Source organism: Pantherophis guttatus, chromosome 5 (assembly GCF_059756535.1).
Source record: "Pantherophis guttatus breed Tessera chromosome 5, ASM5975653v1, whole genome shotgun sequence".
Classification (NCBI taxonomy): domain Eukaryota; kingdom Metazoa; phylum Chordata; class Lepidosauria; order Squamata; family Colubridae; genus Pantherophis; species Pantherophis guttatus.
This window is the reverse complement of record NC_142067.1, coordinates 35,069,828-35,086,774: the sequence shown is the minus strand read 5'-3', so window position 1 is coordinate 35,086,774 and position 16,947 is coordinate 35,069,828. Positions and strand designations below refer to the sequence as shown.

Below are 16,947 nucleotides of genomic sequence, written 5' to 3'. Positions count from 1 at the left end.
ATTAGTCTCAAAAGATTTATCCAAGCTATGTGAGCTGAAGTAGCTTTGTAGTAGTTTTGTTTGAACTTCAATGGACATTTTTCAGAAAGCAGTGCTGATGTCTATATGGTAACAGAGATACTGGAATATTTATTAATCATTCACATAAAATCTACAGCAAATTTGTTAATCATTCATATGAAAGACCCAGCAAGAACAAGAAAAATAGTTACATTTAGAGCAAGCATTAGGGAACTCATATAGTGTTAGCATATGGTTAGCATATTATTCTCCTGAGTGGTGTACTCCTAAAGAGGCATGCGTATAATAACAAAGAAACATACTCTGTGATTTAAGCAGGACACTGATCAAAATCCTAGTTGCAAAAGGCTGATTTGAGTTGAAGGTATTAGGTACTTTCAGAAAAACAAACTTAGCCATTGAAAACTATCTCTCCAATTGTATGCTACAGAGAATTATAACTGCTCAATATCAATGGAAGTTTAATTATCAATTACATTTCTTAATCAATTTATCAATTAAAATGGAATTTCATCATTCTACAGTAAGTATTACTACATTCTGTGGAATTATATTCTATATTTTCTTTAAAAGTGTTTGTATATTTTAGCAAATCCTGATCTAAGCTCTGAAATTTGGAATTTATCTAAAGCAAGGTGGATCTCAAGAAGAAGCTCAAACCAAAATGAATTATTCCTAAACTTTCGGACCAATATCAGATATCTACAGTAAAATGTTGCTGATAATATGTTTGTACAAACATTTACATGTACATTTATAATAACCACTCCACTGAAAGAAACTACAGAAAGAAAGGGGCATTTAGCAATAAAAAAGTAAACCTCTCCCCCACCATAATAAATACAGTTGTGGAAGAAATATAAAACATAAAACTGCACACATAGACTTTCAGTTTATATGAATTAAATCTGGTTTTAAACTGTAATTGCTAAAATGGTGTAGTTTATTTGCATATGCATATATTGACAGTATTTTCATGGCAAATGACAAAAAAAAAAGGGGGGGGGAAGCAGGCTCTTTAATATGCATCAAGGTGAAGCCGCTACCGCCATTACCATCCTGCAAAGCCATCTGCCTAAAACTTGTTAGGGTTTCTCTCCTGAAAAGACAACTATGAATTACATTCATTTCTGATCCCACAAAATGTTTTTTTGCTTAGTTATTTATTTAACATATCCCTACAGTATTGCAATCAAAAGCTACTCATACAGGAAAAATATGTAATATAAAGCGCCTTATAAACAATAAAAAACCAATAATGCCTCAAAAATAGAAATAAACTAAAACATGGTAATGTCATATTAAACCAGAAGCCTCTGAGAGGAAGCTCAGTCTTCAAGGGCTTGGGAAAAAAAACAAACAGCAAAAGAGCAAACTATCCTGATGTCCAAAAGAAAGTTTATTCTGCAAAGAATCAGAGCTGCAACCTATGCATAAATAAGACCTAAAACAAGATCTGTTTGCCGCACAAGTCCAAAAACAAGATGAACAACCCAATTTAAAAAGTGAGTCAAAAACTTTATACTTGTTAATTGATTTATTGTGGAAAATGTCCAATGCTAGATATTGCCTCTAAAAGGCACGATTTTGTAGCTAATACTAATGGCTGGAAATGTTTATTTTTAGTATACGATAAAAAGATTATTTTACTTAAAGAAAAACCATATATCAATTCTGCCAATAATTAAGATGACTGCAACAGACACTTAAAATAGCAGTGGTCTTGGGGTTTTATGTACAAAATCTGCTGAATCCCCAGGATTGCCACAACTGGCAGTGCCTAGTTCCCAATTTGTTGCTCATCTCTGCCCCTATCTGTGCTTCCTTTGGGTTCTGGAAGAGGCCAGTGTGTCTGGGTGGATGATTACTCTGGCTCCAATATTCTTAGTTTCTGATCCTTAGCCACTCTTGGCTGGGGCCCATATTTAGTATCACCATTTGTGGCTGTCAGGCTCAAATGCCTGTAACTTGTTATGCATCTTCCTTTTTCAGCTCATTCTTTCTTACCTCCCTTCTTTCATACCTACCTACCTACCTAATGTACCTGGAGGTTTTTTGAGCTCAAAAGTTCCATTCAACATTTGATACTCAGATTAGTGAAACTCCTTTCCCCAATGGTCCATTATATTTAGGCTTTAATCATTCATTTTATCTGGCACAATGAACAGCCTTCTTTCTTAAAAAAAATTATACAAAGTGAAAGGGAATAAAGTAGTAACAACTCAAATAGTTTATATGGAACCTAGATACTGCTTTAAAAAGCTTTTTCTGTATAATTTAAAATCTTATTTTCAATCCTGCAAACATTACTCTGACCCGGCGCCGATCTCAATTGGCTCCTTGGTTTACCGAGGAGCTGAGGGAGTTGAAGCGCCGGAAAAGACGCCTAGAGAGTAGTTGGAGGGCCAGTCTTTCTGAATCTGACCGGACACTAGTAAGATCCCACATTAGGAATTACCTAGTGGCGATAAAAGCAGCGAAATGTAGCTATTTTGCTGCTCTTATTGCGTCATCAGATAACCGCCCAGCCGCCCTCTTTAGGGTAACCCGCTCCCTGCTCCATCAGGAAGCGCGGGAGGACCCCTTGGAGGGTAGAGCCGAGGATTTTGTTCAGTATCTGTATGACAAAATCACTCAGATTCGGGAAGATTTGGACTCCGACTGGGTAGTCTCAGGGGGAGAGATAGGGGCAGGTCTTGAGAATGTTATCTGGGATGAGTTTGATCCTGTGACCCCTGAGAACGTGGACAGGATTCTGGGTAGACTGAACGCGACCACTTGTTTATTGGACCCGTGTCCTTCCTGGTTAGTACTGGCTTCCCGGGAAGTGACACGAGGCTGGCTCCAGGGGATTATAAATGCTTCGCTGGGTGAGGGTGACTTTCCCGCCGCCTTGAAAGAGGCGGTGGTGAGGCCTCTCCTCAAGAAGCCTTCCCTGGACCCAGCAATGTTGGTAAATTATCGTCCGGTCTCCAACCTTCGCTTCGTGACAAAGGTTGTTGAGAGTGTGGCCGCGCAACAGCTCCCCCAGCACCTGGATGAAACGACGTATCTAGATCCGTTCCAGTCGGGCTTCAGGCCCGGGTACAGCACGGAAACGGCATTGGTCGCGTTGGTAGATCATCTCTGGAGGGCTCGGGACAGGGGATGCTCCTCTGTCCTGGTCCTGTTAGATCTCTCAGCGGCTTTTGATACCATCGACCATGGTATCATGCTGCACCGGCTGGAAGAGTTAGGGGTGGGAGGTACTGTGTTGAGGTGGTTCTCCTCCTTTCTCTCTGACCGGTTGCAGTCTGTGTTGACAGGGGGGCAGAGGTCAACCCCGAGGCCCCTCATATGTGGGGTGCCGCAAGGGTCGGTCCTCTCGCCCCTCCTTTTCAACATTTATGTGAAGCCGCTGGGCGAGATCATCCATGGTTTTGGGGTGAAGTACCACCAGTACGCTGACGACACCCAGCTGTACATCTCCACCCCAGACCACCCCAATGATGCCCTTGAAGTGATGTCCCGGTGCCTGGAGGCCGTGCGGATCTGGATGGGGAGGAATAGGCTCAGGCTCAACCCATCCAAGACCGAGTGGCTGTGGTTTCCGACGTCCCGATATAGTCAGTTGGTGCCATCACTGACTATTGGGGGCGAATCATTGGCCCCCACGGAGAGGACGCGCAACTTGGGTGTCCTCCTGGATTCACGGCTGTCTTTAGAAGAGCACTTGATGGCCGTGACTGGGAGGATTTTTCATCAGGTTCGCCTGATTCGCCAGTTGCGTCCCTTTCTGGATCGGGACTCGTTACACACAGTCACTCATGCTCTTGTCACCTCCCGCCTGGACTATTGCAACGCTCTCTACATGGGGCTCCCCTTGAGGAGCACCCGGAGGCTCCAACTGGTGCAGAGTGCGGCCGCGCAGGTGGTAATAGGAGCGACATGGCGTTCCCATGTAACACCTCTCCTGCGCGAGCTGCACTGGCTCCCGGTGGTCTTCCGGGTGCGCTTCAAGGTTTTGGTTATCACCCTTAAAGCGCTCCATGGCTTAGGACCTGGGTACTTGCGGAACCGCCTACTACCACCAATAGCCTCCCACCGGCCGGTACGCTCCCATGAGAGGGGCTCCTCCGGGTGCCGTCGGCCAAACAATGCCGACTGGTGGCCCCCAGGGGGAGAGCCTTCTCTATGGGGGCACCTACTATCTGGAACGAGCTCCCCCCAGAGATACGGAGGATCCCAGATCTGCGCACCTTCCACCGCGCTTTAAAGACCTTATTATTTCACCAGGCGGGCCTGGCCTAATTTTCTCCCTCTTTCATAAAAGATTTTTAATTTTTAAATATCTTTTAGTATTTTATACATTCAATTTTAAAATTGGTTTTAAATAGTTCGGGGTTTTAAATTTGTCGGAGCCAAAATTATTTAATTTGATTTTATTCTACTTTTTAATTTTGTATGTATGTGTTTTATTGTTTGGCTGTGCACCGCCCTGAGTCCTTCGGGAGTAGGGCGGTATAGAAATCAAATCAAATAAATAAAAATAAATAAATAAATTACTGCAAAAAAGTATTTTCCTACGGTAGTTCTATGTATTATCTGAATGTAAACCTGTCATTATTTTTGTTTATGTAAATCCCATTAGTTTTAAATTTAATGTATTTGTACATAATGGAAAGCAAATTATAGCTTAGAAATCTAACTTCCACACCTTAACATATCATATTCTTCACAGGATAAGGCCATCACTTTCAGTTCCTGAAATATAATTATGAACACTCTCCTTGATTAGATCATATTGTAAACCTATGACCTTTCAAAGTCTAAATGTAGCAGATTTATGTTTAGCTTCAGTTCATATTGAAGCTCTTCAAGTGTTTCACTGAAATAACTTGTACTGCCTACATCATACATTTTTAATATTAGAACTAGAATATATTTCTTTAATATTAGTATGATTGTGCAAGCAAATAATTATTAACAGTATTAATTATTAAGACTACTAAGAGTATTTACTAATACTCATAGAAATTAATTTAATATTAAATAAGTATTAATTATTTAATAAGTAATTAAGAGTATTAAACATAATTTATCTATTTAAGAGTGCTGAGGTTTTCATTGCATTTAAATGACAAATAAATGAAAAGCATGAGTTTAATGCTGGGTAAAATATCTTAACTACCCTCTACTGTTCTTCTATTTAAATGTCTGAATTATTGCTAGCTTATAGTTTTAATTTTTTTAAAATTATAACTAAGTGGCAACTCTGCGAAAATCAAAATGATAATAATAGTAACAATAATAAAAATCAATGGATAATGGGTACAGAAGTACCTAGAGATAGAAAAATAGAAGAGAAAGAACTGGAAAAAATATCACAAAATACAAAAAGCTGGAAATAGAAGTAGAATGACTGCAGCAAATGGAAGCAAAGATAGCAACAACAATAATAGGTACCTTGGGTGCAATCCCAAAATATCTAGATCACCGCTTGAATACCATCAGGATTGACAAAATCAGTATCAGTCAATTGCAAAAGGTAGCTTACTTGGAACACTTTACATTCTGCCATGATACCTATCAAGCAACATCTGCCTATTCCAGTCCAAATGTCTGGCTGACTATATGACCAACCATAACAATAATTAGAGTCTTAAAATCTTGGCACATGACACACCAGATTTAACTGTGGTTGAAAAAAAAGAAAGTGTAGATAATTGATGTGGCAATATCTAGGAATAGGAGAATGGAAGACAGAAAACTGGTCATCTGTTCTGCCCCAGCTCCGGATTTCCGAGGATATTTACACACACCAACGGTCCTTATCAAATATATTAAGTAGCAAGAATAAACAAGACTGGCAAAGGCTGGCAACCAGCCCAGAAAACCAGATATGATAAACTAAAATACTCTGATAATAATACGAGTTGTTTCGAGCAAGAACGCACTAGCTGCTTGCGACTTAAATAGGCTAAGGGAGTGGCCAATTATCCTCAAGGCCTAGTCTTGAGTAGACGTCCTCCTCCTGAGTAACCACTCCTGCCTTTTGGCAGCCCTGCGTGTTCGAGCATTGAGTAGAGGCTCCTCCACTTTGCTCTCTCCACTTGAAGGAGCCTCTGGAGGTTCTGAAGGCCTTGGCTGAGTCTCTGCCTCTGACACCACATCCTCTTCAGCCTCCTCGCTGTCCAACATGAGCGCCGGCTGCGCAGGCTGCTGGCGCGACACACCAGCCTCCTCTTCGTCGGGATCAGCCACGATCCGTGCAGGCTGCTGGCGGGCCACAACATTATCAGCATACTGGATGCCATGCCAAAAAGCCCTGGATGACACTTAAAAAATCTGTACACTGATAAAATTCCTGTCAAAACAAAAGGCCACGCTGCTCGGATCTGCAAATATACTCTGCCAATACATTATAACATCCAAGGTTCTTGGGAAGAACTCAATGAAAATGAAGGCCAACACTAGCTAAAGAACTGACAGCTGTAATTTCACATTGTTGTATATATAATAATTTGATTGCCTAATATCTAAACACAGTTATATAAATTTCACATACAGATTTTTTTTTACTTATATAAATTAATTAAAGAGAATTGGCTTAAATTGCATTCACTTCTATTTAAAATGGTTGGAGCATCTTATAGATTTTCAAAATGTTGATGCTCTCAAAGCAAGTAAAATGTTAATATTGGCTGTACTATTACATTTTACGCTTTTGTATCCCAGTGCTAGTATTTATGACCTTTACAAATGCAAAATCTATCCTCTCTATGCTATAATAAAAATGCACTCAGAGTATACAAGGGCAATGTTTTTTTGTAATTAATGGTAAGGAAATTGCATACAGAACAGTACTAAGGAGAAGACAGGAAAAAGCTGAACATTTCTGTTATCAGATAATTAATGATAACAATCCAGCTGACATATATGACAAGTTGACACATAAACCATGTGTCAAAAACAGTAGAAAGATCTTTCTATAAAAATAACACTGGGTTTCAAGCAATATTTATTGCTTGAATGATTTAAGTCTAAGAATTAAACATAAATTTAATAACAAGAGTCTTGGTGGTGCAGCAGACTAAAGTGCTGTTAAGTAGCACCAGCTGCCTGCAATTACTGCAAGTTCAAATCTCACCAGGCTCAAGGTTGACTCAGCCTTCTATCCTTTCGAGATAGGTAAAATGAGGACCCAGATTGTGGGGGCAATAAACTGACTTTGTATATAAAAAAAACACCGCTTTGGGGGGGCCGAAAGCCCTACTAAGCAGGTATATACAAAAGTATGAAGGCTATTGCTTAACGCATTGTAAGCCGCCCTGAGTCTCTGGAGAAGGGCGGCATATAAATCGAACCAATAAATAATTAAATAATTAAATAAATAAATAAATAAATAACTTCGGATTTTGATTCTAAACTACCTCGTGAGGTCCGGACTGTCCCCACCCTACTGGCCTTCCGAAAAGCTGTGAAGACCTGGCTTTTCCGGCAGGCCTGGGGCCATTGATCTCGTTTTGCGATCTGGCGAGATCCGGCCATGAATGGTGTGAATGTGTTCTAAGGTTTTTAATGTTTTTTAATCTTTTAAATGTTTTTAGAATGGTTTTTTAAAAAATGTATTGTGAGCCGCCCTGAGTCTCTGGAGAGGGGCGACATATAAATTTAATAAATAAAATAAATAATAAATAAAATAAACATATTAATATGGTAAAAATATACAATTGAATACCAAATGAATTTCAAGCTCTACAGCTCTGTTTTTAAGATACACTGATTGCTTAAATTTCAATTTTTGAAAGCTACTAATTAGTTTTCCAAAAGGATAGTGTTATACTAATGTTATAGTACTAGGTTGACAATAATATAAATAGTAAAATCATCATGGCAATCTTTAAAACCATGATTAAACCATAAATACTTAAATAATATTTGAATTGAGTCTTCTTTCATTATTCACATATATATGACTAACTTTCCGTAAAGTAATGTTTCCTCATTCTTCTGTATATCAAGAAAAAAAACTAGAAAATGTTTGAAGCATTCCTTTATACACACAGTATAGGGAAGTTCTGAATAAAATTTCTTGTTTATAACTGTTCTACTCTGTAAAAATCTAGTATGCCGGACAATATAGTCATAAAATTTGCATAGGCCAAACCATAGAAAAGTTTGATTTAACAGGCTTAATTAAAAATGAAATGTTTTCTTACATAAAAATTAGCACGGACCACTCCATACACGTAGGGCCGAATGCAAGGATAAATATCTTTAAACAATATTAATCCAATTCCCATTAGCTTATCCACAAGAAGCTCAGTTGCAGCATTTTGAATACAATAGACATTTCCTAATTTCTTCTGTTATAATAATCAAATTTTATCTTTTATTGAAATTAAAAAAATACTGTAGTCACAACAGGGAGTTCAAAATCTGCACTATATTAACATGTCTCTCATCTAGACCAATACTGACATCATAATCATCTGAGAACATCCATAGTTATTTGGAATCGTTGGACAATATGGAATATATTCAGCATTTTAGTAGTAATGTGCACCAAAACTTCAAATGTTTAACATGAAATACATAAAGCGGCCTAAAAAATTCCACAAGCCAAACTTTATTTTTGGACTATTATTCCCATAATCTCTTGCCTTTGGCTGGATTTATTAATGCTGATAATAGTTGAAGTATAAAACATCTGGAGGCAGATTATCTACACCTGCGTAGCTGATAGTACTGGAGATTACTGGGTGGTCCAAATGGTGAGCTTCGATGGCAAGAATTTATCCTTGAGCAGCACAAGCATAAAAGTACTTATCAACACACATAAACAGTAATCAAAGTCACATGTCTAAAGACAATAACTGGATCAATAATATTGGAAAGGAATACATTTCCCAGCATACTAAATACATCAGCCTAAACCTATTGCGATTATTTAAGACTTTACAACATTGGAAATATATTTATGTCTATCTATGTGTGTGTGTGTGTACTGTCTAATATAGTAGTCTGAAGAATAGAGGTATTGTGTAATATGCAATATGAATTCTTTTGAAGTATGATTATATTCTACATCATCAAATAGTACAGTGATGCAATTAATGTGTTATATCCTTAGAAAATACATAAAAATCATATTATTATCATCAAATTATATGACATAGTTGTATTATATATGGCATAATATTCCATTGAATTATATCACTTACTGTTGGTTTGGTAGTGACATTATAGCCACATTTTCTTAAAATAAATGCCTGGAAACTTGCTGGAATTACAGTTATTGTATTTCTTAAAACATTAATGCTCTCATTTCTCAATTGTGTCTAATACAAACTGTACTAATTAAGCTAACTATGGATGTATCTGTACTTTGAAGAAAGCTCACCTATATATTTTCTTAAAAATAATTAAGAATTATGAGGATTGATCAATGCATTGGAAGGTGATCAATTTAGTGAAAATTAGATTAAATAACTTCAAGATGAGAACATGCTGTAGGACTGAAATCAAGATTAAATCAATAAAGAAGAAATTTTAAAGGACAGAATAAAATAAGAATATCATTTTTTGACAACTAGTTGGGGAATAATACAGAGTTTCTTTACTTCGGGTGCTTTTAAGTAAACACTGGAGGACCATTCCAAACATGAGTTAATTATATCCTGAAATTTTCCTTTCCCTTTTCACGATTTCATCACTTTTAATAAAAATAAGGAGGGGGAAGTATATTTCTTATAAATGAAAAAATACTAAGCCACTAGTTACTGATGCTTTGTAAAAACATGTAAATACAGAAAGAAAGCGAAATGAATCATAAACTAAGTAGACATCCAACAGAGAACTTCTCCACTAGAATACTGGATTAACAGCTATGAGAATAAGTGTGAATAGGAATTACACATTGCTCAGTTAAAGGACATTTATTAACTAACAGTGTGCACAAAAACTTTATGCAAATCCATCAACAATCTAGGTGGATATGATTCCACTTAACTATTTACAGGTTTCACAGTTTGTTTCTTTTGGAATGACTGTAAAATATCCTGTCATAAAATTTGGAATTTAGGTGGTGAACCTCAGAGACTGGTTGATACAGATTAATTTAACTCATTCATAAACTCATTCACATTTCTTACAATAAGTCAAAAATGTAATAAAATGTGAATTAAACATCAGTCCGTCATTGAGAAATGAAAATTTCCCCCATTTACCAAAAAGTATGTTTTCTAATATTCTCAGAAAATAAAATATTTTAAATGAACTGAAGATAAAGCCTGAGAGTGAGATGTTATCTAGGTGCACTGTAATCTGCCTACCAAAGTTTCATATACAATATTGGATCAAAAATTTACAGCAATAATTTACATGGCAATCATTGACTTTCCAGATGTTCCTGAACAACAAATCTCCTTAAATGGAGAAAAGTAAATCTATTGGCAAAAAGATTAAAAAGTACAAAAATAGACTTACTAGGATAAATATGTAATGTGTGTATTTCTTTAATTTTATTGTATATATGTTATATTGATGGTGCCTTCGAGTTAATCATGACTCTGTTAACTGAATGAACAAGTTCATGCAGTGTTCATGTTTTGAAGGTAGTTTGCAATTGCTATTTTCTAGCTCTGAGAAAGTTAAAAGACAGAGCTAGAATTTACAATCGTGAGCTTCCTCTATAAAATCATGCCCAAAATAGAACATTTACATGGTACCTTACGTCAACCTAGATGAAAATATGTCACAGCACCTATATGTATAAGATTATTAATTTTTGAATAAGTAATCAGTGGATTTTTTTACATAGAGAACTATAAATGATCAGTACTCCTATAACAGCTATATAAATTTAATGAATCAAATCAATCAATTGGGCATATCTTAAAAGGTCTACAGATTGATTTATGTACTTTCATGCTAATGCTCTTCAATTCAATGTTTCTAATTCTCACATTTATTAAAATAGTGGCCAATATATCTAATTGATATCATAGTAGTGATATTTACATAGATATATTATAAATATTATAATTATTTATTTACAATTCACTTACATCATTTAAGTACATTTAGTCATTTATAAAAATAAGCAACAGTATTTTTCTTAGAATATTTAGCAACTCATATAATTAAGTACAGAAAAATATTTTGATTTGGTGTTAAGAAATGGACATTTTAGTTATGAGAAATAAACAAGGAATAAACATTTAAGTAATTAACAATTAAATGGCAGGCCTTACAAAACTAAAAAGCTATGCTAAGCTAAACCAAGATCATTAAATCCATCAAAAGGATCTGAGAGATACCCAATACACACAAGCAAGATAGCCTCATGATCCCAGAAAACAACATTAAAAGATCTTCTGCCACTATTACTATACACATTATGTGTAATTACATCTAGTTTCACTAATAGCCTAAATGTTCATGAGTTTGTAGATAGAGTTTTGTCCTATTCTGAGCAAATTAGAATCAAATTCCACCAGCCAACTATCAGAAAAACAATACATTTGTATTGGCTCCCTCCCTCTTTCCCCTCATTGGGTCAGTCTAGTATTTTGGCAATTTTAATATGTTTCTGTTATATTTTTCCTCTTTCTGAATTCTCCCACTCATCCCCCCATGACCATTTTAGTAATTGTGCCCCGCGTTTTCCAGTTCTACAGTAGTCTTCAAGGTGTAAACCTGGGATGGTAAACATCAGTATAGGTGCATAGCTTTACGTAAAATTCTTACAATATTGGTCATTTTAATGCTTTTTCTAATGGGCTACAGTACTGTATTTTTACAGCAGCTTATGTTTCCATTGGGCTAGTCCACCACTACTTCAAAATGCCTTCGCTGGCCAACTGTCATTAACTTAGACTTCAGTGGCATATACTGTATGTATAACATTAGAAGAAGGAAGGACTTATTTCCAAAATTATATTTTTGAAAGGAAAACCTATTTTGGCTATCACGCTTATAGTTATCACATATAATCATGTGTCTATCTGCATCTACATAGCAACACTAGCCTCAGTCTAGTAAAGGCCACTGATTTCAATCAACTTATTTTCTAGTAATGGTTTCTATCTCAGTCAAATGGCATTTTCGATTTCTTGAAAATTCTCTTTTAAAGCAAAAACAATTATTAAGGATTTCTACCTTGTTTAAGGAAAAAAATTCAAAGCAGAAAGTCCTAAGATTATTCACAATCACAGTAAATGGTTTTGAGATGACAAAAAATAATAATAATTAAGCCAATAAATAGCCATATTTAACATTTTTGGCAACCTTATTCCTTTTCTTAAAAATCACTTTTATTTGGGGACAGAACAATCTATCCTATCCTATATTATTGCACTTTTTTTCATTAAGTAAATCCCACTGTCTTCAGTGGGCTTACTCTCTAACAACCATCAATTAAACTGCATTCTTAATTGAACCCCTGAATTCAGGCTTTCCTAGTCTTTTCATGTTGCACTGCAATTAATTTTCTTTAAAAATGCAACCCTACTGCTGCTTTAAGACACAACAATTAAATACTGCATTTAATGAAATTTAACTGAAGCAGTGTCCAATTTTATTGCAAGAAAATTTAGCTTCATTAACTGAAATTAGAAATTTAGATTTGTACTAATCAAAACACCACCAGTTGGAATGAATGTGGCTAAATATGCACATACTTAAAAGTTGCTTTCTGTATCCACAGTAAAAAGCTGGCCTTTGTACAGTTAATAAGGGGGTTCTCCAAATGTGAAAACACTAAATCCACTACAAAGGTCCTGTATTCATTCAAAGGCCGACACACAAAAACTGCTCTCTTCAAGTAATACAAAATGTCACCACAGGCTGACGCTCTTTCTACAAGAATAATGAGAGGCTGCACAGTGTAGGAAGAGTACAGTTTGCAGTTTGCTTCTCTTGTTCCAGTACTGGTTAATACACAAATAGATTCGGAGAGAAAACTGGAAACAGAACTATGCAGGCTATTTCAGTAGTCCCGTTTACTTTATTCCTGAAAAGCTTAAGTAATAATAGGAATCAAGCCAAAATTTCAGTGGAAAATCACACACATGAGGAATTCTGCCAGATTTGAGTAAATTTGCTCCAAAATGGAGCTGATTAATGCAAAACCCGTGCTTTTAGAACTGGAAGAGCCTTGTTCTCAAGATCCTAACTGATCTTACAACACCAAGAAGAATATTCCAGGTGGATGTCACACTTCTTTGCCTGAAGACTTTCCAAGGGTCTGCAAGCCAAGAACTGACTTAATCTTTCAATATCACCACCTGTCATTCCTAAAGACTCAACCATACGTAACAGGACTATATATATATTTGTCCCTAAAATTCTGCAAACAGTACAACAATAAATTAAGACAGCATCCATGAAGGTGGTGTGTACATGCATATACAACACAGGCAGAGAAGTGAAGTCCGTAAAGAACCATACAGATGCGGAATAGAAACTGCAGAAAAGTGTTCCACTCTAGGAACTCTAGTTCCATTTATTGAACTGCTATCCAAGTATACAGTAATTTTATCTAAAGGGTTTCCTATAATGATATTTAATCCTTTGAAATCAATCTGATAGGATCTACAAATCTGCTCTGAACTTTCAACCAGCCTTTGGCTTGAATTATCTTTCACGCAATCCTACCCCCACACCCTATTTTTTTCCAGCTACAGACATAGTACTTGTGGTTCTTTGAGCTAAAGGACATGGCTGTTGGGTGTTTTGTGTGTGCGTATATGTGCAGAGCAGATGAAGTCACCTTGGTCTGCTCTCTCTTGCACAACCAGTAAGGCAACTTTTAAAAGGAGCAGGAGAAACCCACCAAAGATAAAGGCTGTTCTGTACCTGACAAATCTTGCTCAGCTTCCCAGAGAACTAAAAGAGGAGTTGGCAGGCACATTTTGTTTCCTTTTATAACAAAACTCCAGCAAATAAAAGGAAAATAAATAAATAACTTTTTGTCATTTGTACAATGCAAGGGGGGGGGGGAAGGACTAACGATCCTTACAGTTGAATTTAAAACAGGGCAGTCCCACCTATCAAAGGCTCAATGTTTAATGGCCCTTGAGATCAGAAATAAAAGCTGGCCAAGATCAACAGGCTTGAATACACGAGAGTGGAACCTTAAACGTGATTTAAGCCAGGAAGGGTGAGGGGTGGAGGTGGGGAAAAACCAACCCGAAAAAGAAATGTCAATTTTAAAAGAGAGGGAATAATTTTCAAAGCCTAGGATGCCTCAGGTCCATTCAGGATGACGGTCTCCACTTTTCTACAAAAGTCTCGATGAGTTTTAATAAGTGAGGGATTGCAGTCCTGCGTACGTGCTGCAGCATACGTAAACTGGGATGTGTGTGTGTGTGTGTGTGAATCGTAATCTAAACCACACGCGTTATTTTAGTCTGATCGGTTATGATCAATCCGCGCACCCCCACCCACTCACCCCGTTTTCCTTCGCCCCGCACTAGAGAAGGCGCTCGATGTCTCAATCACACAAACGCCGAGCTTCGTCCGGAGCACGAAGCCGGTTTCCGAAGGGTGGGGGGGGGAAGCGCATCGTGATTAAAACGACCCGATCCAGGACCAGCCAGTGCGCCACACCAGAGCCACCTGCAGCCGCAATCCGGCTGCCTAAAGTTCCAGGCAGCCGTGAAAGAGCAAAAAAAAAAAAAAAGGAACCAAAAAAGGAACCCGGAGAAACCAAGAGGCCGAAGAGCCGCAACCCTAAAACAGTTTTTCCTCCGCGGTTAAAACGTCCCCAAAACGCGCCGGTCCCCAGGCGGGCGCAAGTTGAGCTCCCGCACCGATCGCTCCACTCACTTACCTGGCCGCAGGGAAAGGGCAGAAAGCAGCAACCCCAGGAGAAAGAAGAGCGGCGTTTGCCGCTGCAGCCGGCAAGGAAAGCAGGAGGCGACGGCGGAGGGCATCTCCATTCCGCCTCCCCGCCAGGCGAACGGCGACTTCGGCCGCTGCTCCTCCCGAAGGAAGAAACGAAGGACGAGGGCGCGGGTTTTTTTTTCTTTTCTTTTCTTTTTTTCCCCCACAGAGAGCGGCGGCGGCGGCTTTCTTCTCCGAAGAGGAACCACAGCGCAACTTTCCAGCCAACGGGGTCCAAATGAAAGGGAGTACAAGCCGAAGTTGGAGGCTTTCGGGAGAAGCGGCTGCTCGGCTCGCAGCTTCTGCGACCGAGGAGAGAAGCACGAACGACGGAGCGAGCGAGCGAGCGGGACGCCAATCGCGACCGCCCCGAAGCAGGTGGCTCTTTCCTCTGGCAGCCTAGCGGCGCTCCAAGACCGAAAGCTGAAAGAAAGAGGTGGGGCCAAGCCAAGGAGGACACGCCCCCTTGCACTCGCTCAAAGCGCCCGCTCCTTTTGCCTCAGAGCCGTTTTCCCAGCCTTCAGCCGAAGCTTTCTAATAGCACCAGAGAGGGAAGAGAAAAAGCGGCTACCGGGCGGAGGGGAGGGGGCGAAGGGGGGCGTTGACGCCGCGATTTGGGGCAGGGCGTGGGGCACTAACGTGGGGTAGGGGGGGCGGCCGAGGGGTCAGGAGAAAATGCGGAATGGAAGCCCGAGACGCGTCTCGATCGGCGAGAGGTTGGCGGGCTGGAATGAAAAGGCCTGTGGGAAAGACTGGGCAGGGGAAGTAACCAGAGGGGTTACTTTCCCCTGCCCAGTCTTTCCCACAGGGGTCGCCTGGTTTGGGGTCTCCAGGTTTGGGCAAGAGCGGGAGACGATGGCAGCAGGTCAGGCGAAATTCTAGGGCGTCTTTCGCCGCGATCCTAGGCGTGTTTATGGCAGTGAGTTCCCACTGTTTGCAAGGGAGCGTAAATCCCAGGGAAGGGCAAAGGATACAGTCCTGGGTGTGTGTGTGTGTGTGTCCGAAACCGGCATCCGGCTGAAGGGCGCCTTTATTCCGGAGAGAAAGGACGAGGTGGGGGGGGGGGGGAAAGGTGGTGGTGGTGGGGAACTTTAATCATCCCCGGGATGGAAACCGCCTTGGATGGTTGATCCCTAGGAAGAAGAAAAATAAAAAATCCGCGGCTCCTGCTCTTAAGCAGAGATTGAGGCCGCAACGTGCCGAGACTGCGATCTCTTGTCAGATCTGTGCGATGCGGGCAGAAGGCAGCGTTTGCTACCTCGAAGTCAGCGCCGGCTTGCAGGAAATTCTAAGGGAAAGAGCGCCGCCGCTGTAATCCTAGGGTGCATCGAGTTGAGAATAGTGATGCAAAAGTCATTGTGACATTGGGGTTGCCAGGAACGGGTCCGTCTCGATGAGACTTTTAAGCAAACAGGTACAAACGATATGCAGTGAGGATGCGGGTTTTCTCTTCGTTTGGGCCGATATAATTGCCTTTTTCAGGGCTTCGTCCCAAAGGACTACAATGACTTGATGGCGAATACAGGGTTTAAATTGGTGACTACAGCGTTTAGATTCTTAAGTAGAGGTTTTCCCAGGAGATTCATATGGAAATCTCAGATGTTCTCAGATACTGCCAAAGGCTTTTTGGTTAAATCGGTAGGTGATAGATGGAAGGGTGAATTGGATCTGATTACTTGGGGGGGGGGGGGAACTGCTGCATTCTTCTTAACTGCACTGCCTAGCCCCCGGTTTTTTTGTTGTTGCTGTTATTGTTTTTTTTAATATAACTGTCCTGTTGATCTTAAACTAGCCAAGCAGAGAAATAGGTTCAAAGGAATCGTTTGTGCCTTTCTGGGATTGCTTCTTCCTTTGCTCTACCCATTGCCTCAAAGGGACTTACAGTGTCTCCAAAAAATCTCTTACAATTGAACTTTACCCTAGTGCATTTAAACTTGCATACGCAGGAAAATAGTTATATTAATAATTATTGCATACTAATTTACAAGTAAACTTTTCTCTGTCTTTTTTTAATTACGGGAACAGTTCCAAAGGATATTTATGAACCTGAAGGGC

At 39.3% G+C, this 16,947-nt stretch overlaps 1 protein-coding gene across 2 annotated transcripts in view; it reads right to left on the bottom strand.

Annotated features, from left to right (window-relative positions):
- The window catches only part of ALCAM (activated leukocyte cell adhesion molecule), a 128,137-nt gene extending 112,710 nt beyond the window's left edge, over nt 1-15,427 (bottom strand). For both annotated transcript variants that reach the window (XM_060686301.2, XM_060686302.2), the window contains exon 1: nt 14,840-15,427. In XM_060686301.2, coding sequence (XP_060542284.1) covers nt 14,840-14,948 — 109 coding nt within the window. In that variant the 5' untranslated portion in view covers nt 14,949-15,427. The remainder of the gene's footprint in view (nt 1-14,839) is intronic.
- Nucleotides 15,428-16,947: the final 1,520 nt, after the last annotated feature.